Source organism: Theropithecus gelada, chromosome 11 (genome assembly GCF_003255815.1).
Source record: "Theropithecus gelada isolate Dixy chromosome 11, Tgel_1.0, whole genome shotgun sequence".
Classification (NCBI taxonomy): Eukaryota; Metazoa; Chordata; class Mammalia; order Primates; family Cercopithecidae; genus Theropithecus; species Theropithecus gelada.
Genome location: NC_037679.1, coordinates 16,567,281 through 16,592,127, shown reverse-complemented (window position 1 = coordinate 16,592,127; position 24,847 = coordinate 16,567,281). Strand labels below are relative to the sequence as shown.

The 24,847-nt window shown below is 48.6% G+C and overlaps 2 protein-coding genes and 1 pseudogene across 8 annotated transcripts in view; 1 reads left to right on the top strand and 2 right to left on the bottom strand.

Moving 5' to 3' along the window:
- The first annotated feature begins 1,350 nt into the window (after positions 1-1,350).
- Positions 1,351-5,736, top strand: DDIT3 (DNA damage inducible transcript 3). Of its 3 annotated transcripts, none has more exons than XM_025401007.1 (4): positions 1,351-1,450; positions 4,067-4,114; positions 4,899-5,054; positions 5,143-5,736. In XM_025401007.1, exons 3-4 carry the CDS (start codon positions 4,917-4,919, stop codon positions 5,512-5,514), a joined length of 510 nt encoding a protein of 169 aa, XP_025256792.1. In that variant the 5' UTR covers positions 1,351-1,450; positions 4,067-4,114; positions 4,899-4,916; the 3' UTR covers positions 5,515-5,736. The 3 variants fall into 3 exon arrangements, with proteins under 3 accessions (XP_025256792.1, XP_025256790.1, XP_025256791.1); XM_025401005.1 differs by having other exon boundaries at positions 4,804-5,054; positions 5,143-5,734; XM_025401006.1 differs by having other exon boundaries at positions 4,728-5,054; positions 5,143-5,734.
- The window catches only part of MARS (methionyl-tRNA synthetase), a 27,855-nt gene continuing 7,778 nt past the window's right edge, over positions 4,771-24,847 (bottom strand). For 4 of the 5 annotated variants that reach the window (XM_025400987.1, XM_025400989.1, XM_025400991.1 and 1 more), the window contains 14 exons: positions 23,982-24,098; positions 23,632-23,835; positions 21,744-21,945; positions 17,410-17,484; positions 10,430-10,600; positions 10,195-10,290; positions 9,948-10,065; positions 9,340-9,553; positions 7,776-7,907; positions 7,572-7,676; positions 7,294-7,480; positions 6,336-6,407; positions 5,988-6,080; positions 5,669-5,889 (listed from right to left, as the gene is read on the bottom strand). In XM_025400987.1, coding sequence (XP_025256772.1) covers positions 5,743-5,889; positions 5,988-6,080; positions 6,336-6,407; positions 7,294-7,480; positions 7,572-7,676; positions 7,776-7,907; positions 9,340-9,553; positions 9,948-10,065; positions 10,195-10,290; positions 10,430-10,600; positions 17,410-17,484; positions 21,744-21,945; positions 23,632-23,835; positions 23,982-24,098 — 1,933 coding nt within the window. In that variant the 3' untranslated portion in view covers positions 5,669-5,742. Of the gene's footprint in view, positions 5,041-5,668; positions 5,890-5,987; positions 6,081-6,335; positions 6,408-7,293; positions 7,481-7,571; positions 7,677-7,775; positions 7,908-9,339; positions 9,554-9,947; positions 10,066-10,194; positions 10,291-10,429; positions 10,601-17,409; positions 17,485-21,743; positions 21,946-23,631; positions 23,836-23,981; positions 24,099-24,847 lie in introns of those variants that run through there. The other variant, XM_025400988.1, reaches the window with a different exon arrangement.
- On the bottom strand, positions 11,468-11,566 carry LOC112635660 (annotated as a pseudogene).

Sequence of the window (24,847 nt, the reverse complement as noted above, 5' to 3'; positions counted from 1 at the left end):
CCGGTCTCCCCAGTCCAGGGCTGTCCTGCGCTGAAGTGCACTTACACGTCCCAGGATGAGACTCCGCTGTAAATCTCGACCCGAACACCTAGGAGGCAGGCCTGTGCCGCGCTCCTCACAGCAGGGAGTCACAGGACTTGCTGTCTGGTACAGCAAGAGAGGGTCTTGGTATTGGAGAAAGCCGTAAGAGTACAGTGGGGGAAAATAGGTGGCCAAACAGAATTGGGTCCACTGGGTAAAATACATGACTTCTGGCAGGCTGAGGGCTTAGCAACTCCAAGGTAAAGGTCAAGGGCGCTGTTGTGAGAGAAGCGGAAAATGACTACCAAGGGATTCCAGTACCTCGGCCCCTTTTGGGAGATTTACGGGGCTAGACCACCCGGTTTTTAAATTTGTTTTTCGTTTTCGGTGAAACGTAGTCTCGCTCTGTCACCCAGGCTGGAGTGCAGTGGCGCGATCTCGGTCACTGCAACATACGCCACCAGGGTTCAAGCGATTCTCCTGCCTCAGCCTCCAGAGTAGCTGGGATTACAGGCGCGCATCACCACACCCGGCTAATTTTTGTATTTTTAGTAGAGACGGGGTTTCACCATGTTGGTCAGGCTGATCTGGAACTCCTGACCTCAAGTGATCCGCTCTCCTCAGCCTCCCAAAGTGCTGGGATTATAGGCATGAGTCACGGAGCCCGGAGACCTCTCTAAGAAGACTCGAGATGTCGACAATCCCAGTGGATGGATACCAACTTTCAAAGGAAAAGTTCAAAAGGCCTATATGACCATTAGCTGGGAGGGGCCAAGGAAAATGGGAGTCCCTTATAGTGGAGGTAAAACGCCGGCTAAAGCTAGGTGGGCGGAACAGCAGCTTCTGGGGGAGACAAGCGGCAAAGAGGCTCCACACGACCGACTACGGACGGCCAACGCTGATAGCCGTTGGGGCCGTTGGGCGCCGGGAGCTGGCGCCCCGCCCTCTCTCCTTTCCCCCCCCCTCTGCACCTCCCACCACCCTCGTAGTCCCCTGCGCGTGCGCGTGCAGACACCGGTTGCCAAACATTGCATCATCCCCGCCCCCCTTTCCTCCCCTCCCCCCGCTACACTCCCCTCCGCGCGCGCGCATGACTCACCCACCGCCTCCGTGAAGCCTCGTGACCCAAAGCCACTTCCGGGTCCGACACTACGTCGACCCCCTAGCGAGAGGGAGCGACGGGGGCGGTTCTGCGGAGCTCCTGAGTGGCGGATACGAGGGACGAGGCGGGGCCAATGCCGGCGTGCCACTTTCTGATTGGTAGGTTTTGGGGTCCCGCCCCTGAGAGGAGGGCAAGGCCATGGTAAAAGATTACAGCTAGGCGCTCCCGAGGTCAGAGGCTTAAGTCTAAGGCACTGAGCGTACCATGTTGAAGATGAGCGGGTGGCAGCGACAGAGCCAAAATCAGAGCTGGAACCTGAGGAGAGAGGCGAGTACTGACTCCCATCTGCCCTTTACCCTCCCGTCTCCTCAGAGTTGGGGCATCCGCTCTTTAGGATTGGCCTCACGCCTCCACAGTGAAGTCAGGGACCGTCCGAGAGAGGAATGGGGAGAGTCCCTTATTCTGGGGTGGTGCTTACAAACCCCCATTGCTTCGGACGACAGCGTCTCTCCACCTCTGCCCGGAGCCGGAGCATGGGCCCTGCTCTGTGCTGCTGGGCAAAGGGACCTCGGCTGCCCTAGGGAAATTCATTCTCTCCCGTAGCCAACTTCAGGCCACCTCGTTAGGCCTGTCCGGGGGGAGGCAGCAGGACACACCCCCGCTCTAAGACTGAGTTACCATCGCTCAAGCCGTTTCCGCCCGTTCGCAACCATCGGCCTTCTCCCTACCCTACCCCCAATCCTGTCTCAGTCTCAGCGTCTCTGGTGTCAGCATGGCCACCTCGGTAGCTGGGGCTACTGGACCCTGCAGGGCTGAAAGGGGAACCTTGACACAAGCCTTTGGGAGGGGTGCCGATGGACAGGGAGCAGTATGTTTTCCCTTTGCCGTAGAGGTCTCTGGGCCTCCCGCACAAGAGAGCAGCCTGGATCTCTTAAGTGTAGGAGGCCATTTGGGGTCTCCCCAGGGTATCGTCCTTCCCTCGGGATTAGTCCCTGCCTCTTTAACCCGGTCCTGTCTCCCAGCTAATCTCTGTGTAACCATTGCATCAGGCCAGCCCCCTGTTTGGCTCTGCAGCCTTCTGACCTGAGGCTCCACTGCTGATGAAAGCCAAGTCCCACACACTGGAAGGCAAGGGAGGGTTCCCCAGGGAGGACAGCCCTGCAGAGAAATATTTCGGGCAATATTGCATCTCCAGTCCCTAGGGATCGGCAGCTGCCACTCTGCGTCTGCCCCTTCCCTATAAGAGAGATTGGGGGGAATTCATTCATTCTTAACAAATACTTAATGAGGACCTACTGTGTGCCAAACAGTTTGGGGCTCAGGGAACATCCGTGAGCAAGAGGAAAAAATCATCTCAGTGGGAGACCTACAGTAAACAAAATATAAGTGCCATGGAGAAAGCTACAGCAGAGAAAGGAATGGAGAATGTTCAGGATGGAGGTTACTGTGTTACATCAGGTGGTCAGGAATTACCTTAGGTAATTCCTCCTCTCAAAACCCTCCAATGACTTCCCTGACATGACATAGGAAGTCATTGGAGAGTTTTGAGCAGAGGAATGACCTGTTTTAAAAGGTTCACTCAGGCTGCTGTATGGTGAATAGACTTACGGAGGGGTGGCAAGAGAAGAAATGGGAAGACCTTCTGCAATCAGGAAGTTTCTGCAGTAATTGAGAGATGGTGGTGAATTGATCTAGATTGGAAAGAATGGAATTAGAGGTGTTTAGATTCTTCTAAGCAAAGTTTTAAAAACTCATTTTTAAAGAATGAGTTAAGGGCCGGGCATGGTGGCTCATGCCTGTAATCCCAGCACTTTAGGAGACCAGAGGAGTGGATCACACGAAGTCAGGAGTTCAAGACCAGCCTGGCCAACATGGTGAAACCCCATCTTTACTAAAAATACAAAAATCAGCCAGGCATGGTAGTGCATGCCTGTAATCCCAGCTACTCAGGAGGCTGAGGCAGGAGAATCGCTTGAACCCAGGAGACAAAGGTTGCAGAGCAGAGATTGCGCCACTGCCCTCTAGCCTGGGCAAAAAGAGGGAGACCCGTCTCAAAAAAAAAAAAAAAAAGTTACAATTTGCTAGTACTTTGGATTGCAGGGTGTGAGAGAAGAGGAATGAAGGATGATACCAAGGTTTTTAGCTTAAGCAACTAGAGTTGTCATCTGAGATGGGGATGACCTTGGAAGGGGAAAATCAACAAGTTTGCACATAGTCTTAGGTGCCTATTAGACATTGAAAAAGAAATGGCAAGTAGGTAGTAGACAGCAGAGTCGGAGTTCTGGAAGAGGTCCAGACTGGAAATATACATTTGGAGGATGTCAGTGTGGGAATGGAGTTAGGAAAATGCTACGATTTGTTCCCTTCCCTATAGTTTAGTCTTTACCCTGGCAGGTTTAAGGCCTGCCTTGAATTTAGAGAAAGCTGAGTTGGCCAGAACTTTGCTATTATGTAACCAGGACTACAAATGTCAGCAACTAAAAATAAAGTCAGGCCCTCTTCTGCCCTTGGAAATGGCTACAGGGACCAAGTATGCATACCCCACAAGACCAGAAGTAAGGACGGACCAGTAGGAGACTGGAGATAAAAGAAAAATAAGGGCCCAGCACGGTGGCTCACGCCTATAATCCCAGCACTTTGGGAGGCGTGTGGATCACAAGGTCAAGAGATGGAGACCATCCTGGCCAACACAGTGAAACCCTATCTCTACTAAAAACACAAAAATTAGCTGGGCACGGTGGTACGCACCTGTAGTCCCAGCTACTTGGGAGGTTGAGGCAGAAGAATCGCTTGACCCTGGAGGCAGAGGTTGCAGTGAGCCGAGATTGCGCCACTGCACTCCAGCCTGGCAACAGAGGGAGACTCCATCATAAAAGAAAAGAAAAAAATAAGTTGCCTCTCCCCCTTTCAAAAATGGCTAACATTTCTCTTTGTTGCCTACAGTGTTCAAGAAGGAAGTGTATCTTCATACATCACCACACCTGAAAGCAGGTAAACTTAACCTACCCTTTCCCAAAACCAAGTCCTAAGAGATGCTGCTTAGCCTCCTTTTGCTGAGACCCTAAGAGATTATGAAAAGACCTAGAGAAGGTGGGAAAGGAGGGTTTGAATCTGAGCAAGCTTTTGCTATCAGGCTGTGTATTCTCCTGGCTTGCTCCTACAAGGTGAGCAAACCACTTTTCTTAAAGAATGTCCTAATGGAAAGATGGTCCTCAAAGAAAGCCCCAACAGACAACTGGTTTGCCTTACCAGTCTTCAGTCAGGGTTAAACTTTCACTAGTCTTCAGTCCCACTTGCGAACTCTATTGATAGTTTCTAGGAGCAATTACCAGGTCATTTGTGCTCCCTTCTCCTGTGTGGGGAGCTCAGGGAAATAGTCCTTCAGCTCAGCCTAACCTTGATGGGGACAGGAATTTGACTAGTCCTCCAGATCCCCTAAGCATGGATATCCAGGCACTTTGCTTCTTCAAGTCCTGGGCAAAAGCAAGGAGGGAGTATTAATATAAACTAGGGGTTGATAAATTTTAAAGGGCAGGATAATAAATATTTTAGATGTTAAGAGCCCTATGGTCTCTAGCGTGACTCTTCATCTCTGCCACTGTAGCACCAAAGCAGCCATAAACAATATGTAAATAAACAGATGTGGCTGTATTCCAATACAACTTTACCTACAAAAACAGGCATCAGACCAGCTTGCCAACCTGTGGCATAGACTGTTTGCTACATGGAGCTTGTTCCAGCCACTCCCCATTACCCTGCAAATGTGCTTTTCCAGACTGATCCAACTGCAGAGATGGCAGCTGAGTCATTGCCTTTCTCCTTCGGGACACTGTCCAGCTGGGAGCTGGAAGCCTGGTATGAGGACCTGCAAGAGGTCCTGTCTTCAGACGAAAATGGGGGTACCTATGTCTCACCTCCTGGAAATGAAGAGGTAAGAATGCTAGGCCTAAAGCTAAAGGGGGATGTTACCTTTTCCTTCTCAATTAATATCTACGTTCCCTTTCCTCATTTCCTTGAAGGAAGAATCAAAAACCTTTACCACTCTTGACCCTGCTTCGCTGGCTTGGCTGACTGAGGAGGAGCCAGAACCAGCAGAGGTCACAAGCACCTCCCAGAGCCCTCGCTCTCCAGATTCCAGTCAGAGCTCCCTGGCTCAGGAGGAAGAGGAGGAAGACCAAGGGAGAACCAGGAAACGGAAACAGAGTGGCCATTCCCCAGCCCGGGCTGGAAAGCAGCGCATGAAGGAGAAAGAACAGGAGAATGAAAGGAAAGTGGCACAGCTAGCTGAAGAGAATGAACGGCTCAAGCAGGAAATCGAGCGCCTGACCAGGGAAGTAGAGGCGACTCGTCGAGCTCTGATCGACCGAATGGTGAATCTGCACCAAGCATGAACAATTGGGAGCATCAGTACTCCACTTGGGCCACACTACCCACCTTTCCCACAAGTGGCTACTGACAACCCTCTCACTAGTGCCAATGATGTGACCCTCAATCCCACATATTCAGGGGGAAGGCTTGGAGTAGACAAAAGGAAAGGGTCTCAGCTTGTATATAGAGATTGTACATTTATTTATTACTGTCTATATCTATTAAAGTGACTTTCTATGAGCCAAGGTCTTTTACTTTTTCTTCTTGCCTTTAGGGGCTTCAGGGGGTTTCCCCTCAGCTACAGCCAACTGTTTCTTTAGATCCAAGAGTTTCGCCACCTCCGCAGCAACCTGGTTCTTGTCTGCCTTTTGTGCTTTCAGTTCTCGGACAATGTTGCCCTAAGATAAAGGGGGGTGGGAAGGGTAACAGTGAGGCAAGAAAAAGATCTATTTAGGATTCAGCTTGTCCAGTCTCCCACAGGGCTTAAGCTTCATACTTGTTTTGTCACTTCATCCATCAGCGCTTGTATCTGCTGTGGCCCGGCTGTTGTAACAGTCTCTATAACTGTTGGCTTTGGGGATGTTTTTGCCTGGAGGACAACAACAAAGTTAGCACCAGCAACCATAAATATCCCCTAACCTCCAGTTTTATACAGCATCTCAGAGGGAAAGTGATTACCTTTAAGTGGAAGGTCTCTTCTAGCTAAGACAGGAAAGAAAAACTAAGTGAGGAAGCAGCAGGGCCAAAAGATGGAAAGAGTGATGGGTGAGGACTACTTAGGGAAATTAAGGAAGTGATGCTGTGGCTGTTGTGGAGCGAGGGCACAGCCTTTAGCTTTTCTCACCTGGCCCCCTCCAAAGCGCTGCCTTAAACTTTCAATCTGGTCATTTTCCAATTTTTGGAACAAGGGACTGACCTGTAAAAAAAAAAGTTCCAGAAACATCTGCTGATTAGATACAGCCTCTACCGGACTATACAGATGACCTCTCCAACCCCAATCTCTGATATATTTTAGAAAGAACGAGCATAACACTAAGCTAATATCTGCTGATTTTAGGAAATCAGCGGCAGCTTTCCCTATGAAACCCCAAATAATTTTTTTTTTTTTTTTTTTTTTTTGAGACGGAGTCTCGCTCTGTCGCCCAGGCTGGAGTGCAGTGGCGCGATCTGGGCTCACTGCAAGCTCCGCCTCCCGGGTTCACGCCATTCTCCTGCCTCAGCCTCCCAAGTAGCTGGGACTACAGGCGCCCACAACCGCGCCCGGCTAATTTTTTTGTATCTTTAGTAGAGACGGGGTTTCACCGTGGTCTCGATCTCGTGAGCTTGTGATCCGCCCGCCTCGGCCTCCCAAAGTGCTGGGATTACAGGCGTGAGCCACCGCGCCCAGCCCAAAACCCCAAATAATTTATAGGGACAGATTCTTTAAGCGCTCTAAGGATGCTAGGCTGATCCAGAAGTTTAGCGACGTACTTACTTTTTCATTTTGTGTCAAAGAGGAAATGGCTATTTCCTCTTTTTCACTGCCCACTATCTGCTAGCATTGTGGAGACTAGGTGACCAGTGTTTCTTCAAATATCTGTTTACCAGTTAGTTTTGTGTGCCAGGTTCTGGTTTCTGGCATGAAGAACAATGAGGATGTACAGATAATTCTGAACTTGTGAATGACTACCAAGGACTTTATATCAGAAACTTGAGTCCCATGACCAAAGTAACACTGGAGAGATGTTAGGTCTTCTCTCACCCACTCCAAAAGCTGCATAGCAAAAGTGTCAATTTTAAGACAGGCTGGCTCTTCCACCTACTGTGCCAATCTGGTGTCCTGCTGGTAAGGTACACAGGAAGTTTGTCAGCAGGATACTGCAGGCTGGAGGTGGGAGCTGCAGCTGGGCCTGGATTGTGGCACTAACCGTGGGCATGTAAGGCTGAAGCATGACAGAGAGCAAGGCAGCTATATTCACTGCCAAGCCAGTCACTGTGCCTGCCCGTTGCCTGAGGAAGAAGAGATATTAGTGAAGACCTCCAGGAGGATACAGCTTACAAGCCACTTTATTCCTTTAGCCAACCCTCCCCGCTTACCTACCTGTCAGCCTCACTGCCTTTAATCCGCTTCCACGGCTCATTCACCTGAATGTATTGGTTGCCATGTCGAGATATGGTGAGGATACTGCGCAAGGCATCCCGGATCCTGGGAAGGGAGGAAACAGGCCAAGGTGTAATGTCCTACAGGGACCCATACAAGGCTCTCAACACACCAGCAGATGAGACAGAGATGTCAGTTACTTACCGAACCTTCTCAAGCAGCTGGTGATAGTGCTGGAGCTCCAGGGTGACATGGGCCAGCAGGCGCTGATCATCAGGGGTGAGCACCATCTCAGGCACATAGCCCCCAAAGAATTTAGACACAAACATCCCAGCTCTTGGTTGGGAGTAGGAAAGGAGAAGTGGAAAAAAGAGGGGAAGTTATTATCCACTCTCCTCCTTAGAATTTGACCCCATTTCCACAACTGTACATTCTCTCAGGATTCCTGCCTAGAACAGGTAACTCCTGGCTCCCTTAAGCCAGTAGACAAGGCTTAACAAATGAATTATTTACTCTCTCTCTCCCCTAAGAATCTGACTCTGCACATAAAAAAACCTGATTAAGTTAAACAACTCTATTTCTTATTTTTAAGAAGTCATTGCTCAAAATGACCAAGCTGAAATATGTGTTAATTGCTATCAAACAAATACTCTAGGTAAGGACTCTTTTTTTTTTTTTTTTTTTTTTTTTTTTTTTGAGGAGTCTCCCTCTGTTGCCCAGGCTGGAGCACAGTGGCATGATCTTGGCACACTGCAATCTGCCTCCCGGGTTCAGGTGATTCTCCTGCCTCAGCCTCCCGAGTAGGTGGGATTACAGATGTGCGCCACCATGCTCGGCTAATTTTTGTATTTTTAGTGGAGACAGGGTTTCACCAGGTTGGCCAGGCTGGTCTCGAACTCCTGTAGGTAAGGACTATTTATTAAATGTGGTTAATGACCAAACCTGAAAGTGAGTAGCAGGACTGACCTATAAGGGTCCAGGGTTCAGAGAGCGTGACGAAAGAATCCTAAGCTACGGAGGATACTGCTTTAGAGTGCAGAAGAGCTGAGATAGGCACCAATGATAGAATGTGAGCCTAAGGCAACAAAAACTCTGAGTATAGCAGAAGTCTTTTTTTTTTTTTTTTGAGACAGGATCTCCCTCTTTTGCCAAGACTGGAGTGCAGGGGTACAAGCACTGCTCCACTGCAGCCTCAATCTCTCGAGCTCAAGAGACCATCCCATCTCAGCATCCTGAGTGGCTGGGACTACAGGTGTGCGCCACCACGCCTGGCTGATTATTTTTGTAGAAATGGGAGACTCATTATGTCAGTCAGGCAAGTCCTGGCCTCAAGTGATCCTCCTGCCTTGGCCTCCCAAAGTGCTGGGATTACAGACGTAAGGCACCATGCCCAGCCCACAGAAGCCTTCTACCCCCACACCAAAATAACCCCTTTCTTCGGCGAAAGTTTTCAATGATATGCAGGTGAACTATTTTGCTAGGAGAGAATACATCTTCAGTTCTACAAAGAACAGTAATAAGAACACAATTTACAAAAACCCACTTTATAACCAACTTTGCTAAATCACATCTCTATAGTTAACTGTTCCATCAAGCATACATAGCCTCATATGTGCTAGGAACAGATCCCAATTAATAGAAATCAACTTTCCACACTGTCCTCACAGCCTCCTGCCCATTTTCTAGTTCTCTCCACATTCCCATCTCCTGAGGGAAAATGAGCCCCACCCCAGCTCACTGCTAACTCTGACCCCTTACCAATTCCCACCTGTTGATGAAGTTGCCCAGGTTGTTAAGCAGCTCAGAATTATTCTTCAGCAGCAGGTCCGTCCAGGAGAAAGCACTGTCCTGGCCCTCAGGCCGAATGTACAGCAGATAGAAGCGCCAGATGTCGGCAGGGATCCCCGTGTCCTGGGCCATGTCCCCAAACACTCCCACACCCCGGCTCTTAGAGAATTTCCCATCCTCATAGTTCAGGTACTCTGGACAGAGGAGAATGAGAACTATCTGCTCAAATCACATCCTTCCCCTCTCTAGCCCACTAACTCTTCCTTCTTTCCTCTTTCTAACCTCAACTATGGTTGTCTAGCAACATTTCTCCTTAAGGGGCTGGTATGCTCAGATTTTGGGAGTCCCTTCCTATCCATTCTGGCCCTTTTTTGTCTTTGCTTGTATCTACTACAGAGTTTTAGCTTTGGACTTTTGCTTTCTTCAGGTTCTTGTTTCATTTCTCTAGGTTGAGTTCTCATTTTAATTATTTCCTATTTCATCTCAACTCCTAACTCAAGACAGCAGCTCTCTAAGATCTTTTTCCAAGTACTGCCTCAACCCTCATTTCCTATGAACACCCCATCAGTAGTCTTCCAGGGTACTTACCTGTAGCAATGAGGTGGCTGACCAAGGTATAGTTATCCTCAGCTCCTAGGACTGAGCAAGGAAAGACTATGCCATGGAAAGGAACATTGTCTTTGGCCATGAACTGATATAGGTCCACCTAAGGGAATGTAGTTAGGACAGATTTCCTGAGACCTTCTTCAAAGGCCAGGAGACCAGACACCCAACCCTAAGACCCACACCCTACCACCTACCCTCCCCATGCACAGCCTAACCAAGAACTGCTCACTTGCTCTGGGTTCTTCCACCATCTCTCCCACTGGTCTGTGTAGTTGGCTGTGATGGACAAATAGCCAATAGTAGCATCAAACCAGACATAGAATACCTGGAGGTCAGGAGGAGGTAAACATGTTAGGGACCAATCCAAAGTCTCAAACTGAAACAAGACATAATCAGCAGTCTATTCTGCTAGCCCAGGGTCTGAACACCAAGGCTGAATGATATGAATAAAAAAGGGTTTTTACCTTGTCTTCAAAACCTTCTAAGGGTACAGGGGTTCCCCATTTGAGGTCTCGGGTTATGCAGCGTGGCTTAAGGCCATCCCGAAGCCAAGAGCGGGTGATAAACCGGGCATTGGGAGTCCAGTCACTGCCAGGCAATGTCCTCCCCAACCACTCTTCCAGTCGCTTCTCCAGCTGAGATAACGGAGAAAGACAAGAGGGTTGATTTAGGAAAGTCTCGTATATGGTTAGCATAAGGATAAACACATACAACCTTTTTGGAGCACAATTTGGCAATATGTAACTTTTTTTTTTTTGAGACAGAATCTAGTTCTGTCACCCAGACTAGAGTGCAGTGGTGCAATCACAATCACAGCTCACTGCAGCCTAAACCTCCTGGGCTCAAGCAATCCTCCTACCTCATCCTCCCCAGTAGCTGGGACCACAGGTGCACACCACCATGTCAGACTAATTTTTGTAACTGTTGTAGAAACAGGGTTTTGCCACATTGCCCAGGCTGGTCTTAAACTCCTGAACTCAAGCAATCTGCCCACCTCAGCCTCCAAAAGGGCTGGGACTACAGTTGTGAGCCACCATGCCCAGCCTTAACTAGATTTTTAACACACAGCTAGTGGCTTGCGCCTGTAATCCCAGCTACTCTGTTTTTTGCTTTTGTTTTTGTTTTGAGACGGAGTCTCGCTGTGTCTCTCAGACTGGAGTGCAGTGGCACGATCTCGGCTCACTGCAAGCTCCACCTCCCAGGTTCACGCCTCCTGAGTAGCTGGGACTACAGGCACCCGCCACCATGCCCGGCTAATTTTTTGTATTTTTAATAGAGACGGAGTTTCACCGTGTTAGCCAGGATGGTCTCGATCTCCTGGTGATCCACCCACCTCGGCCTCCCAAAGTGCTGGGATTACAGGCGTGAGCCACCACGCCCAGCCTAATCCCAGCTACTCTGAAGGCTGATGCAGGAGGATCACTTGAGGATGGGAGTTCATGACCATCCTGGGCAACACAGCAAAATCCTATCCCTAAAAAAAAAATTTTTTTTTAATTTTTAAAAATATGGAACACTTCACAAGTTTGCATGTCATTCTTGTGCAGAGAACATGGTAATCTGCTCCATATCAGGGTCTCACTGTCACCCAGGCTGGAGTACAGTGGCACATCATGGCTCACTTCAGCCTCAACCTTCCGAGCTTAAGTGATCCTTCCACCTCAGCCTCTTGAGTAGCTGGCACAACAGGCACGTGCCACCACACCTGGTTAATTTTTGTATTTTTAGTAGAAATGGGTTTCACCAAGTTGCTCACCCTGGTCTCAAACTCCTGGGCTCAAGCAATTCTCCCGCCTCAGCCTCCCAAAGTGTTGGAAGTTGGAATTACAGGCATAAGCCACAGTGCCCAACCAATTTTTTCTTTTTTTTAATAGAGACAGGGTCTTGCTTTGTTGCCCAGGCTATTCTTGAACTCCTGGCTTCCAGTGATCCTCCTGCCTCAGCCTCCCAAAAGTGCTGGAATTATAGGCATGAACCACCATGGCCAGCCGAGGAAGTGCAAAACAGAAAAAAAAAAATTTTTTTTTTTTCTTTTTTTTAGGTAGGGTATCATTCTGTTGCCCAGGCTGGTCTCAAACTCCCAGGCTCAAGCAATCCTCCAGTCTCGGCTTCCCAAAGCATTGGGATTACAGGTGTAAACCAGCATGCCCAACCAAAAAAAAAAATCTTTTTTTTTTTGAGATGGAGTCTCGCTCAGCTGCCCAGGCTGGAGTGCAGTGGCACGATCTTGGCTCACTGCAACCTCCCCACCCCCAAGTTCAAGCAGTTCTCCTGCCTCAGCCTCCTAGGTAGCTGAGACTACAGGTGGGTACCACCAGACCCAGTTAACTTTTGTATTTTTAGTGGAGGTGAGGTTTCACCATGTTGGCCAGGATGGTCTCAATCTCTTGACCTCTGACCTCTTGATCCACCTGCCTTGGCCTCCCAAAGTGCTGGGATTACAGGCTTGAGTCACTACGCCCGGCCAAATTTTTTTTTAATTAGCCAGGCATGGTAGTACACGCCTATAGTCCCAACTACTCAGAAGGCTGAAGCAAAAGGATAACTGGAGCCTGGGAGTTTGAGGGTGCAGTGAGCTATGATTATGCCACTGCACTCCAGCCTGGATGACAGAGACCCTGTCTCTAGAAAAAAATTTTGTTTGAACACACTTGACTATATACCCTTAGTCTAGGGGAGGAATCAGGACTGTCAACAAATCCTAAACTCTTTGTTTTTTTTTAGACGGAGTCTCGCTCTGTCGCCCAGGCTGGAGTGCAGTGGCCCGATCTCAGCTCACTGCAAGCTCCACCTCCCGGGTTTACGCCATTCTCCTGCCTCAGCCTCCCGAGTAGCTCGGACTACAGGCACCCGCCACCTCGCCCGGCTAGTTTTTTTTGTATTTTTTAGTAGAGACGGGGTTTCACCATGTTAGCCAGGATGGTCTCGATCTCCTGACCTTGTGATCCGCCCGTCTCGGCCTCCCAAAGTGCTGGGATTACAGGCTTGAGCCACTGCGCCCAACCACCTAAACTCTTTTTAATAGGTTATTTTTTTTGTAGACATACCAGCAAAGCAATTCTGAAATAGTTTTAGGTGTATTGTAGGATTGAGCTAATAAGTAAATGTGCTGATGCTTATTGAGAACGAGGACACTTACAGTGGAAGAAGGTAGATAGAGACATGAAATAAATAAGAGAAAGTGACGAAGAACTCTGTGGGGATGGACTGAAATTGCAGGTGTCCATGTGAACCTAAAATAAATACCAACTGGCCGGGCGCGATGGCTCACGCCTGTAATCCCAGTACTTTGGGAGGCTGAGGCAGGTGTATCACCTGAGGTCAGGAGTTGGAGATCAACCTGGTCAACATGGTGAAACCCCGTCTCTACTAAAAATACAAAAAAAAATTAGCTGGGTGTGGTGGCAGGTGCCTGTGATCCCAGCTACTTGGGAGGCTGAGGCAGGAGAATTGCTTGAACCCTGGAGGTAGAGGTTGCAGTGAGCCAAGATCGTGCCACTGCACTCCAGCCTAGATGACAGCGAGACCCTGTCTCAAAACAAACAAACAAACAACAACAACAACAAAAAACAAATACCAACTATCTTTGCTGAAAGGTCCTAGTAGCAAAGATACCCAGTAGCAATGAGCACATCTACCACCTAGATTTCGGTAACTAATACTGTTCCCTACTAAATTAAACTCAAGGTTGGTGACACAGTTGATTTCAAGGCTGAACCAGATGAACCTAGAGTATCTTTTTATGCCACAAATTAAGGAAGGGTTTAAAAAATGATGGGAGATCTCAAAAGCAGAGAAGTCACCTTGAATACGTTCCTACTGACAAAGTAAGTGACAATTTGAACATGAAAATAAATTTAGGACAGGAAAGGATTATAAGAAGTTGAAAAAAATAGGAATCCATGAGTCCATACTGATAACAGCTAACTAAATTTAAAAATAAATGGAGGGAGAAGGATAAATATAGAGGGTAGTGGTAGAGTTGGAAAATCACCATAATAAAGGTAAAAATTATCAATGAATGCTAAATTTAGAGGGAATATTTTGTTCATGAAGAGCAAAGTATTGCATTGTCTTAAAGTAGATTCCCACAAGGCTGGGTGTGGTGGTTCACGCCTGTAATCCCAACACTTTGGGAGGCCAAGGTGAGTGAATCACTTGAGGTCAGGAGTTTGAGACCAGCCTAGCCAACATGGTGAAACCCCATCTCTATTAAAAATACAAAAATTAGCCAGGTATGGTGGTATGTGCCTATAATCCCAGCTACTCGAAGGCTGAGACAGGAGAATCACTTGAACTTGGGAGGTGGAGGTTGCAGTGAGCTGAAATCATGCTGCTGCACTCCAGTCTGGACGACAGAGCAGGACTCCATCTCAAGAAAAGAAAAAAATAGCCGGGCGCGGTGGCTCAAGCCTGTAATCCCAGCACTTTGGGAGGCCGAGACGGGCGGATCACGAGGTCAGGAGATCGAGACCATCCTGGCTAACACAGTGAAACCCCGTCTCTACTAAAAATACAAAAACTTAGCCGGGCGAGGTGGCAGGCGCCTGTAGTCCCAGCTACTCGGGAGGCTGAGGCAGGAGAATGGCGTGAACCCGGGAGGCAGAGCTTGCAGTGAGCTGAGATCCGGCCACTGCACTCCAGCCTGGGTGACAGAGCGAGACTCCGTCTCAAAAAAAAAAAAAAAAAAAAAAAGAAAAGAAAAAAATAAAGTGTATTCCCAGACTGCTCATAAGTTGCAATGGGGAAAATAGTAATTACACAATGGACAAACTAAATAACACCTGACCAAACAAATTTAAGATTCCCAGTGAAGGGGATGGCCATCATGTGCCTCTGAAAAGGACACAGTCATTTATGTAGCATTCCAACCAAGAATGCATAGCCTGAATCTAATCAAGAGGAAACACCCAACAAACCCAATATGAGAACTATTCTATTTTATGTATTTATTTATTTTTGAGATAGGGTCTCACTTTGTTGCCCAGACTGGAGTGAGTGGTACAATCATGGCTCACTATAGCTTCCAGCTCCTCGGCTCAAAGCAACCCTCCTACCTTAGCCTCCTAAGTAGCTGGGGCCAGAGATGTGTACCACCATATTTGGCTAAATTTTTTTCTTCCTTTTTTTTTTTTTTTGAGACAGGGTCTTACTCTGTCGCCCAAGCTGCAGTGCAGTGTTTCAATCACGACTCACTGCAGCCTCAAACCTTCCCAGGCTCAGGTGATCTTCCCACCTCAGCCTCCTGAATGGCCGGGACTACAGCCACATACAACCACGCCCAGTTAACTTTTGTATTTTTTGTAGAGATGGGGTCTCACCATGTTGCCCAGGCTAGTCTCAAAGTCCTAGGCTCAAGTCATCCACCTACCTAGACTTTGCAAAGTGTTGGGATTAACATGTAAGCCACTGCGCCCAGGCCAGGATAATTGTTTCACGTTTGTAGAGTCAGGGTCTTGCCAAGTTGCTCAGGCTGGTCTCAAACCCCTGGGCTCAAGCAATCCTCCTGCCTCAGCCTCCCAAAGTAATGGAATTATAGGCGTGAGTCACTGCATGTGGCATTTAATTTTTTTTTTTTTGAGATGGAGTCTTGCTCTGTCACCCAGGTTAGAGTGCAGTGGCACGATCTCGGCTCACTACCAGTTCCACCTCCCGGGTTCACACCATTCTCCTGCCTCAACCTCCCAAGTAGCTGGGACTACAGGCGCTCACCACCATGCCCGGCTAATTTTTTGTATTTTTAGTAGAGACGGAGTTTCACCATGTTAGCCAGGATGGTCTCGATCTTCTGACCTCGTGATCCACCGGACTCGGCCTCCCAAAGTGCTGGGATTACAGGCGTAAGCCACCGCATCCGGCCTCGTGAGCCACTGCGCCTGACCTAATATTTTTATACTTTAGAGATAGGGTCTCACTCTGTTGCCCAGGCTGGAGTGTAGTGGCACAATCACAGCTCCCTGTAATGTCAAACTCCTGGGCTCAAATGATCCTCCCACCTCAGCCTCTTACATAGCTGAGACTACAGGATCGCACCACCATACCTGGCTAATTTTTCATTTTTCGATTATTTTGTAGAGACAGTGTCTCACTATGTTTTCCAGGCTGGTTTCCAACTCCTGGCATCAACAGATCCTCCCACCTCAGCCTCCTACAGTGTTAGGATTACAAGCATGATGAGCCACTGTGCCCAGCCTATTTTTTTTTTTATTTTTTATTTTCTCCAAGCCCAGGGTACAGAAAGAGGAACACTGTATTTTAAAAAGGAGGTCAGGCTGGGCATGGTGGCTCACGCCTGTAATCCCAGCACTTTGGGAGGCTGAGGTGGGCGGATCACCTGAGGTCAGGAGTTCCAGACCAGCCTGGCCAACATGGTGAAACCCCGTCTCTACTAAAAATACAAAAATTAGCCAGGCATGGTGGCAGGTGCCTGTAATCCCAGCTACTTGGGAGGCTGAGGCAGAGGAATTGCTTGAACCTGGGAGGCAGAGGTTGCAGTGAGCCAAGACTGTGCCATTACACTCCAGCGTGGGCAACAAGAGAGACACTCCACTTCAAAAAAAAAAAAAAAGGAGGTCAATGCTGGACACAGTTGTTCATGCTTGTAATCCCAACACATTTGCAGGCAGAGGCAGGAGAACTGCTTGAGCCCAAGAGTTTGACACCAGCCTGGGTAACATAGTGAGAACCAATCTCTACAAAAACATTTTAAAAATTAGTCAAGTGGCCCAGTGCGGTGGCTCATGCCTGTAATCCCAGCACTCTGGGAGGCTGAGGCAGGCAGATCACCTGAGGTCAGGAGTTCAAGACCAGCCTGGTCAACATGGCAAAAACCTGTCTCTACTAAAAATACAAAAATTAGCCAGGCATGGGCGGGGGGGGGTGCCTGTAATCCCAGCTACTCTGGAGGCTAACGCAGGCGAATCGCTTGAACCCAGGAGGCGAGGGTTGCAGTGAGCCAAGTTTGTGCCACTGCACTCCAGCCTGGGCAACAAAAGCGAAACTCTGTCTCAAAAAAAAAAAAAAAAATCAGTCAGGCATGGTACTTGGGAGGCTGAGGGGAGAGGATTGATTAGTCCCAGGAGATCAAGGCTGCAGTGAGCTATGATCATGCCACTGTATTCCAGCTTAGGTGACAGAGTGAGAACCTATCCCTTAAAAAAAAAAAAAAAAAAAGAAAAAAGAGAGAGACATAAAAATACTTTTACATGCATATGACATTTCTGAACAGACACAAAGGAAAATGAGTAGTAAATACCTCTCGCAAGTGGGCCTGGGGCTTTCACTTTGTGCCTTTTAATCTATTTCATCTCTTGACAATAATATGTACAATTATTAATGGAAATTTAAAACATTTAAGAGTAATCTGCTCTCAGTATCTGTGGCTAAGGCAGAGCGGACAGAAAAGGCGTCCTGAAAACTAGGTTAGAGAGAAAAGCTCACTTACCCTAGGCAGGTCTAGAAACAGGTGATGGGTCGACTGCACCACGGGGCATGATCGGCAGACTTTACACTGAGGCTTCTGCGAAGGAAAATTCCAGAGGACAGATCAGGCCTGCAGGCCAGGGGAGTGGTCCAGGCAAGGGGAGGAGCAGAGAGGGATGAGCTCCTCAATCTGCCATCTAGTTTAGCTTCATGCTCACACCCCAAACTATGTGGCCTGCTCTAAACATCGAGACTCAAATCTTCTCAGTGTAACTCCATTTGTTCCTCAGAGTTTCAGATCTCTGTCCCATCACACCAGAGTAGAAAAAGCGTTCTCTGAGCACAAGCTAGGTACAGAGCACTGCACTGTACTTGACTGCGTGATGGGAGGAAGGAGTGACAAAGTAAAAACACAGCCCCTCTCTTTGAGGAAGCTACAAGTGAGGGAGAGATGACTTGTATAAGAAACAAGCATGGGCCGGGCGCGGTGGCTCAAGCCTGTAATCCCAGCACTTTGGGAGGCCGAGATAGGCGGATCACGAGGTCAGGAGATCAAGACCATCCTGGCTAACACGGTGAAATCCCGTCTCTACTAAAAAATACAAAAAACTAGCCGGGCGAGGTGGCGGGCGCCTGTAGTCCCAGCTACTCAGGAGGCTGAGGCAGGAGAATGGCGGGAACCCGGGAGGCGGAGCTTGCAGTGAGCCGAGATCCAGCCACAGCACTCCAGCCTGGGCGACAGAGCGAGACTCCGTCTCAAAAGAATAAAAAAAAAAAAAAAGAAAAGAAACAAGTGTGGGCCGGGCGCGATGGCTCACTCCTGTAATTCCAGCATTTTAGGAGGCCGAGGCGGGGGGATCATGAGGTCAAGAGATTGAGACCAGCCTGGCCAACATGGTGAAACCCCATCTCTACTAAAAATATAAAAATTAGCTGGGCGTGGTGGCATGCACCTGTAGTCCCAGCTACTCGGGACGCTGAGGCAGGAGAATTGCTTGAACCTGAGAGACGGAGGTTGCAGTGAGCCAAGATCGTGCCACCGCATTCCAGCCTGGTGACAGAGCAGACTCCGTCTCAAAAAAAAGAAAAAGAAAAAGAAACAAGTGTGGCCAAGCACCATGGCTCAGGCCTGTAATTCCAACACTTTGGGAGGCTGAGGCAGGTGGAACACCTGAAGTCAGGAGTTCAAATCCAGCCTGGCCAGCACGGTGAAACTGCGTCTCTACTAAAAATACAAAATTTAGCCAGGGTTGGTAGTGCGTGCCTGTAATCCCAGTTACTCAGGAGGCTGAGGCAGGAGAATCGCTTGAACCTGGGTGGTGGAGGTTGCACTGAGCCACGATCGCGCCATTGCACTCCAGCCTGGGCAACAAGAGTAAAACTCTATCTCACAAAAAAAAAAAACAAAAAAGAAACAAGTGTAGATCTTTACAGAGTAAATTTATTTGTGTGGCATAAACTGACTATATAAACATGGAAGGGTAATGGCTAATGGAGGTTGATCTGCCCGCCTCAGCCTCCCAAAGTGCTGGGATTATAGGCGTGAGCCACCATGCCTGGCTTTTTTGTTGTTGCTTTTTTTTTGAGACAGTCTCGCCCTGTCACCCAGGCTGGAGTGCAGTGACAGTCTCAGCTCACTGAAACCTCCACCTCCCAGGTTCAAGAGATTATCCTGCCTCAGCCTCCCTAGTAGCTGGCATTACAGGCACACACCACCACACCCAGCTAATTTTTGTATTTTTAGTAGAGGTGGGGTTTTGCCATGTTGGTCAGGCTGGTCTGAACTCCTGACCTCAGGTGATCTGCCCGCCTCAGCCTCCCAAAGTCCTGGGATTACAAGTGTGAGCCACCACACCTGGCCCCAGGTGAGTTTTGATCTGAGTTTTTGAAGGTGAGAAATTATAATTCTCTCAGGACCTCTCTCCTGAACTCCATATGCCTAATATCCAACTGTCTACCTAACTTCTCTGCCTGGATATCTAACAGGCATCTCAAGCTTAACAAACCCAAACAGTATGGCTGCATCCCACCTGAAAGCCTGTTCTCCTCACTCAAGTTCACAGATGGTACTACCATCTACCCAGGCCAAAAACCTACAAGGCATCTTTTTCCTGACCATCCCAAATTCCAGTCTATCCAACTCCGTAGAGTTTACCTCCAAAAATATACCTCAAGTCTATTTTTGAATTTTCCATTTCTAGTGCTACTAACCTAGTGCAAGCCACCATCATCCCATTTCTGGGTTGTAACCTTGTAGCCTCCAAATCCTTCTCCATACTTTTTTTTTTTTTTGGGAGGAGGGAGGACAGTCTTGCTCTGTCACCCAGGCTGGAATACAGTGGCAATCGTGGCTCACTGCAACCTCCGCCTCCCAGGTTCAAGAGATTCTCCTACCTCAGCCTCCCAAGTAGCTGGGATTACAGGTGTGTGCCACCATGGCCTGGATAATTTTTGTGTGTGGTTTTTGTTTTTTTTTTTTTAGATAGAGTCTTACTTTGTAACCCAGGCTGGAGTGCAGTGGCGCAATCTCGGCTCACTGCAACTTCTGCCTCCCAGGTTCAAGTGATTCTCAAGCCTCAGCCTCCCAAGAAGCGGAGATTACAGGGGTCCGCCACCACACCCAGATAATTTTTGTATTTTTTTAGTAGAGACGGGGTTTCACCATGTTGGCCAGGCTGGTCTTGAACTCCTGACCTCAAGTGATCTGCCCAACTCAGCCTCCCAAAGTGCTGGGATTACAGGCGTGAGCCACCGCACCTGGCCATTTTTGTATTTTTAGTAGAGACAGGGTTGCCATGTTACAGCCAGGCTGGTCTCGAACTCGTGGCTTCAAGTGATCCACCAGGCCTGGCCTCCCAAATTGCTGGCATTATAGGTATGAGCCACCATGCCCAGCCTCTTCAACATATTTTCTTTCTTACTTCCCTGCCATCCATTTTCCACAGAGCAGCTTGTCATTCAACCAGAATAAAATCTAAATTCCCACAATGGCTTCATAGGCCCTGGTGATCTGGCCCCTGCCTGACTCCCACCTCATCTCAGTCTACCCTCCTCCTCACTCACTGTGTTACTGCTACACTGGCCTTGCCAATTCTGCCTTTTCAGCTCTTAGCTGCCTCATGGCCTTTGCATTTCCTAGTCCTTCTGCTTAGAACATCCTTAATCTCTTATTGCCTGGCTTGCTCCTAATTCTTTGGTTAAACTCTCAGTTCAAATGTTACTGCCTCTGAAAGGCCTTCCCTATCTACCTAAATTAAATATTCCCCCAGAAGTCACTCTCTATCACATTTTCCTGGCAGTTTATTCTATATCATTTCCTTATTTAGTGTTGGTCTCCTAACCATACTAAATAAAAGTCTGTCTTGTACATTGCTATATCCCCAGCACCCAGAATTGTAACTGGCCTATTCTAAGGACTCAAAAAATGTATGTTGAATAAATGAATGAAAAAATAAATTAACAAATGGCTAGAAGAGAAGGTATTTATGGAAGAGAGAAGGATCTAAACAAATGTAGATCAGGTGGTGTGATGCAAGACCAAAGGTTGGGAAATAGAAACTCAACTTGTCGGCCGGGCGCGGTGGCTCAAGCCTGTAATCCCAGCACTTTGGGAGGCCGAGACCATCCTGGAGATCGAGACCATCCTGGCTAATACGGTGAAACCCCGTCAGCGCCTGTAGTCCCAGCTACTCAGGAGTCTGAGGCAGGAGAATGGCGTGAACCCAGGAGGCGGAGCTTGTAGTGAGCTGAGATCGCGCCACTGCACTCCAGCCCAGGCGACAGAGCGAGACTCCGTCTCAAAAAAAAAATTAAAAAAAGAAACTCAACTTGTCCATTTCTTAGCACAGTGCTCAGCACATAGTAAGTGCTCAGGGGGTATTTTTCTTTTCTTTTTTTTTTTTTCCTGAGGCGGAGTCTCGCTGTCGCCCAGGCTGGAGTGTAATGGTGCAATCTCTGCTCACTGCAAGCTCCGCCGCCCGGGTTCAGGCCATTCTCTGCCTCAGCCTCCTGAGTAGCTGGAACTACAGGCGCCCGCCACCACGCCCGGCTAATTTTTTTGTATTTTTAGTAGACACGGGGTTTCACCGTGTTAGCCAGGATGGTCTCGATCTCCTGACCTCGTGATCCACCCGCCTCGGCCTCCCAAAGTGCTGGGATTACAGGCGTGAGCCACCGCGCCCGGCCTAGGGGGTATTTTTCAAATGAACTAAATGATGAGTTGCTGAGATGGGGCAGAAAGGGCCACTGGTTAAAGGTCTAGAATGCTAAAATAAAAATCCTAAATGGGACAAGAAGGGAGTCCCTTAAGAATAAGGACTGTCTACTTTCGGGCTCCCATGGAGACCCTCCTCTCACCTTAAGCTCGACAGCATTGATGAGCTTGCCACACTTGTCACACTGGTCACCCCGAGCCTCCTCATAGCCACAGAAGGGACACACACCCTCCACGAAGCGGTCGGCCAGGAAGCGAGCACAGTGCTCACACCGCAGTTGCTCCACAGTATCTTGCAGCACAAAACCTCGTGTCAGCAACCGCTGGAAAATGTCCTGGGTAATTCTAGTGAGGCAGGCCAGGAATCAGGAAGAGATAGTCAGAAGACGTGGTGCACCCCTTCTTCCTGCCACTCCAACTAGGGACCCAAACTCAGTGACAAAGAAATCGGGCAGAAGGCTCCTCAAGGAAAAGGCCATCTATTCATCTTTTGAGAGTTTTACTGGACGAGCCCAGATCCCTCACACATATTCCCCAACTGCCCACACAGTCTCTCCCCTCAACATTTTAGAATTTACTTTTGTTGAATACAGATTTATCTGTTTTGTATTTTTCATTAACAAAAATCTCCAATAGGATAGGACTGTCTGTTCTTTAACATATCCTAAAAATTAAATCAGTCCAAGTGCTAAACTAAACTGCATAGCACTATCAGTTGGCGGCCTGTCTACTATGCAAAGTTTTGGGGGTTTTTTGTTTGTTTGTTTTGAGGCGGCGTCTTGCTCTGTTGCCCAGGCTGGAGTGCAGTGGCGCAATCTCAGCTCACTGCAACCTCCGCCTCCTGGGTTCAAGCAATTCTCTGCCGCAGCCTCCCGAGTATCTGGGATTACAGGTACCCACCACCAGGCCTGGCTAACTTTTGTATTATTAGTAGAGACAGGGTTTCACCATCTTGGCCAGGCTGGTCTTGAACTCCTGACCTCGTGATCTACCTGCCTCCTCCTCCCAAAGTGCTGAGATTACAGGCGTGAGCCACCGCACCCAGCCCTTTTTTTTTTTGAGACAGAGTCTCGCTCTGTCACCAAGGCTTGAGTGCAGTGGCACTATCTCGGCTCACTGTAAGCTCCACCTCCCGGGTTCACACCATTCTCCTGCCTCAGCCTCTGGAGTAGCTGGGAGTACAGGTGCCGGCCAACACGCCCAGTTTTTTTTGTTTTTTTTTTTTTGTACTTTTAGTAGAGACAGGGTTTCACCATGTTAGCCAGGATGGTCTTGATCTCCTGACCTCATGATCCGCCCGCCTCTACCTCCCAAAGTCTGGGATTACAGGCGTGAGCCACCACGCCCAGCCCCAGCCTTTTTTCCTTTTTTTGAGACAGAGTTTTGCTCTTGTTGCCCAGGCTGGAGTGCAATGGCATGATCTTGGCTCACCGCAACCTCCACCGCCTGGGTTCAAGAGATTCTTCTGCCTCAGCTTTCCAAGTAGCTGGGTTGATAGGCATGAGCCAACACATGCAGATAATTTTTGTATTTTTAGTAGAGATGGGGTTTCTCCATGTTGGTCAGGCTGGTCTCGAACTCCTGACCTCAGGTGATCCGCCCGCCTCGGCCTCCCGAAGTGCTGGGATTACAGGTGTGAGCCACCGCACCCGGCTATGCAAACTTTTTATAAAGATGAGTATTAGGCAAAGGAAGAATGAGTTTATGTGTTATAAATGCATACAGGAGTGGGAAGAAGTATCTTAGACTCCAGGACAGCCAGACAGGAAGGGAGGCACCAGAGGGAAGACAGTTCCCATGAGCCTGCGTCTGGTCTCTTGCCTCCCTCAGCTGCTCCTTCAGTCCCTGGTCAGGCTTCTAAACACACCGTCTTTCCCCAAAAAGGCCTGGACAACTGCCCAGGGTGATATTGAGATCCTAAGTTTAGGAGTGCCCAGACAGTCACCTGGGTTCCTTCTGTCTCCAAGATACTCTCACTGTTCCCAGTCCCGGCCTTCAAGCCCCATTTCTGCCTCATTAGAGGAAACTTACTTGGTCTGCTGTGGAGTGGTGGTGCGACCAAAAGTATCAAATGAAATGTTAAACCAGCGGTAGATGTCAGCATGGATGATGTGGTACTTGTCGCAGATCTCCTGGGGGGTTAGTCCCTCCTCCATAGCTTTGGTCTCTGTCGCTGTACCATACTCATCTGTCCCACACAGATAGAGGGTATTCCACTGGCGGAGGCGAGAGTACCTGCAAGGGAATATGGTGACTGCTAGGGGGCCCCGCCTCAGTGCTCCCTTGTCCTTGGGATCTCACCAGCCCCACCCTTGAGGCATCCTATTCCCCTGGGACCCGCCCTTCCCTTAGGAGGTCTCTCCCCCAGCAGCTGGCTCCACCTGGCAAAGACATCGGCACTGAGCACGCAACCAATGATGTTCCCAAGGTGGGGGACGTTGTTGACGTAAGGGAGGGCACTGGTGATGAGCACATTCCTTTCCCCAGTCACAGGCAACCTAGTAAAGAGGAAGAGAACAGTGCATGGGGGCATGTGAGGCTCAAGAGGGACCCAAAGTGCACAGAACACCCAGACACAGATTTGTTCTGTCGTGTGTTCATGTACACTCAAAGTCTTTCTGCACACGAACCCACAGGACCACAGATCTTAGGTCCCCCGGGGACCCTAAGATCCCTTATAGCTGCAAATATAGGGCGCTGCCACAGTGAGGAAGTCTCCTATACTATGAAGGAGCCTTGTTCCAACACCAATTTCTGCCCTTTTACTATCATGACTGCTTTTCTATTACCTCATTCTCAGGCTCAAACTCTCCCTAGACTCTTTCTAATCATCATCCTCTCACCACTCCCAAGAATACTTTCCCAGCGCTGGCTTCTCCTCTTCTTTTCAGGTGCTATGTTACTATCATCTCTAGTCACTATCTGAAATCCAAAGAGCTCACCCCTCTAGACACAACCCTTAACAAGTCCTTTTGTACTGACTCTCTAACTCATGTCTGTCACTTCCTCATGGCCTAACTCAAACCAGCAGGCACCAGTTTTGCCTTCACTGTCACCCTCTCCTCCCCACTTTTCCAGGATAATTGCTGGTCATGCCATTCAACCTGCTGTCTGAAGGCACTCAATTCAGTATTCCTTTTCAAGTTTCATCATCCTTGACATCTGAGCTGTACATATCCTGTATCGACATCCCCTCTTTAGCACTGACAATACACTAAGGCTCCTGTCATCTTTCCAACCATTCTTA

Bases quoted from the DNA above. Each gene is read 5' to 3' on its own strand.
- DDIT3 (XM_025401005.1), top strand. From the start codon at position 4,848: ATGGAGCTTGTTCCAGCCACTCCCCATTACCCTGCAAATGTGCTTTTC. The intron at 5,055-5,142 runs GTAAGAATGCTA...ATTTCCTTGAAG, and splicing joins CACCTCCTGGAAATGAAGAG to GAAGAATCAAAAACCTTTAC.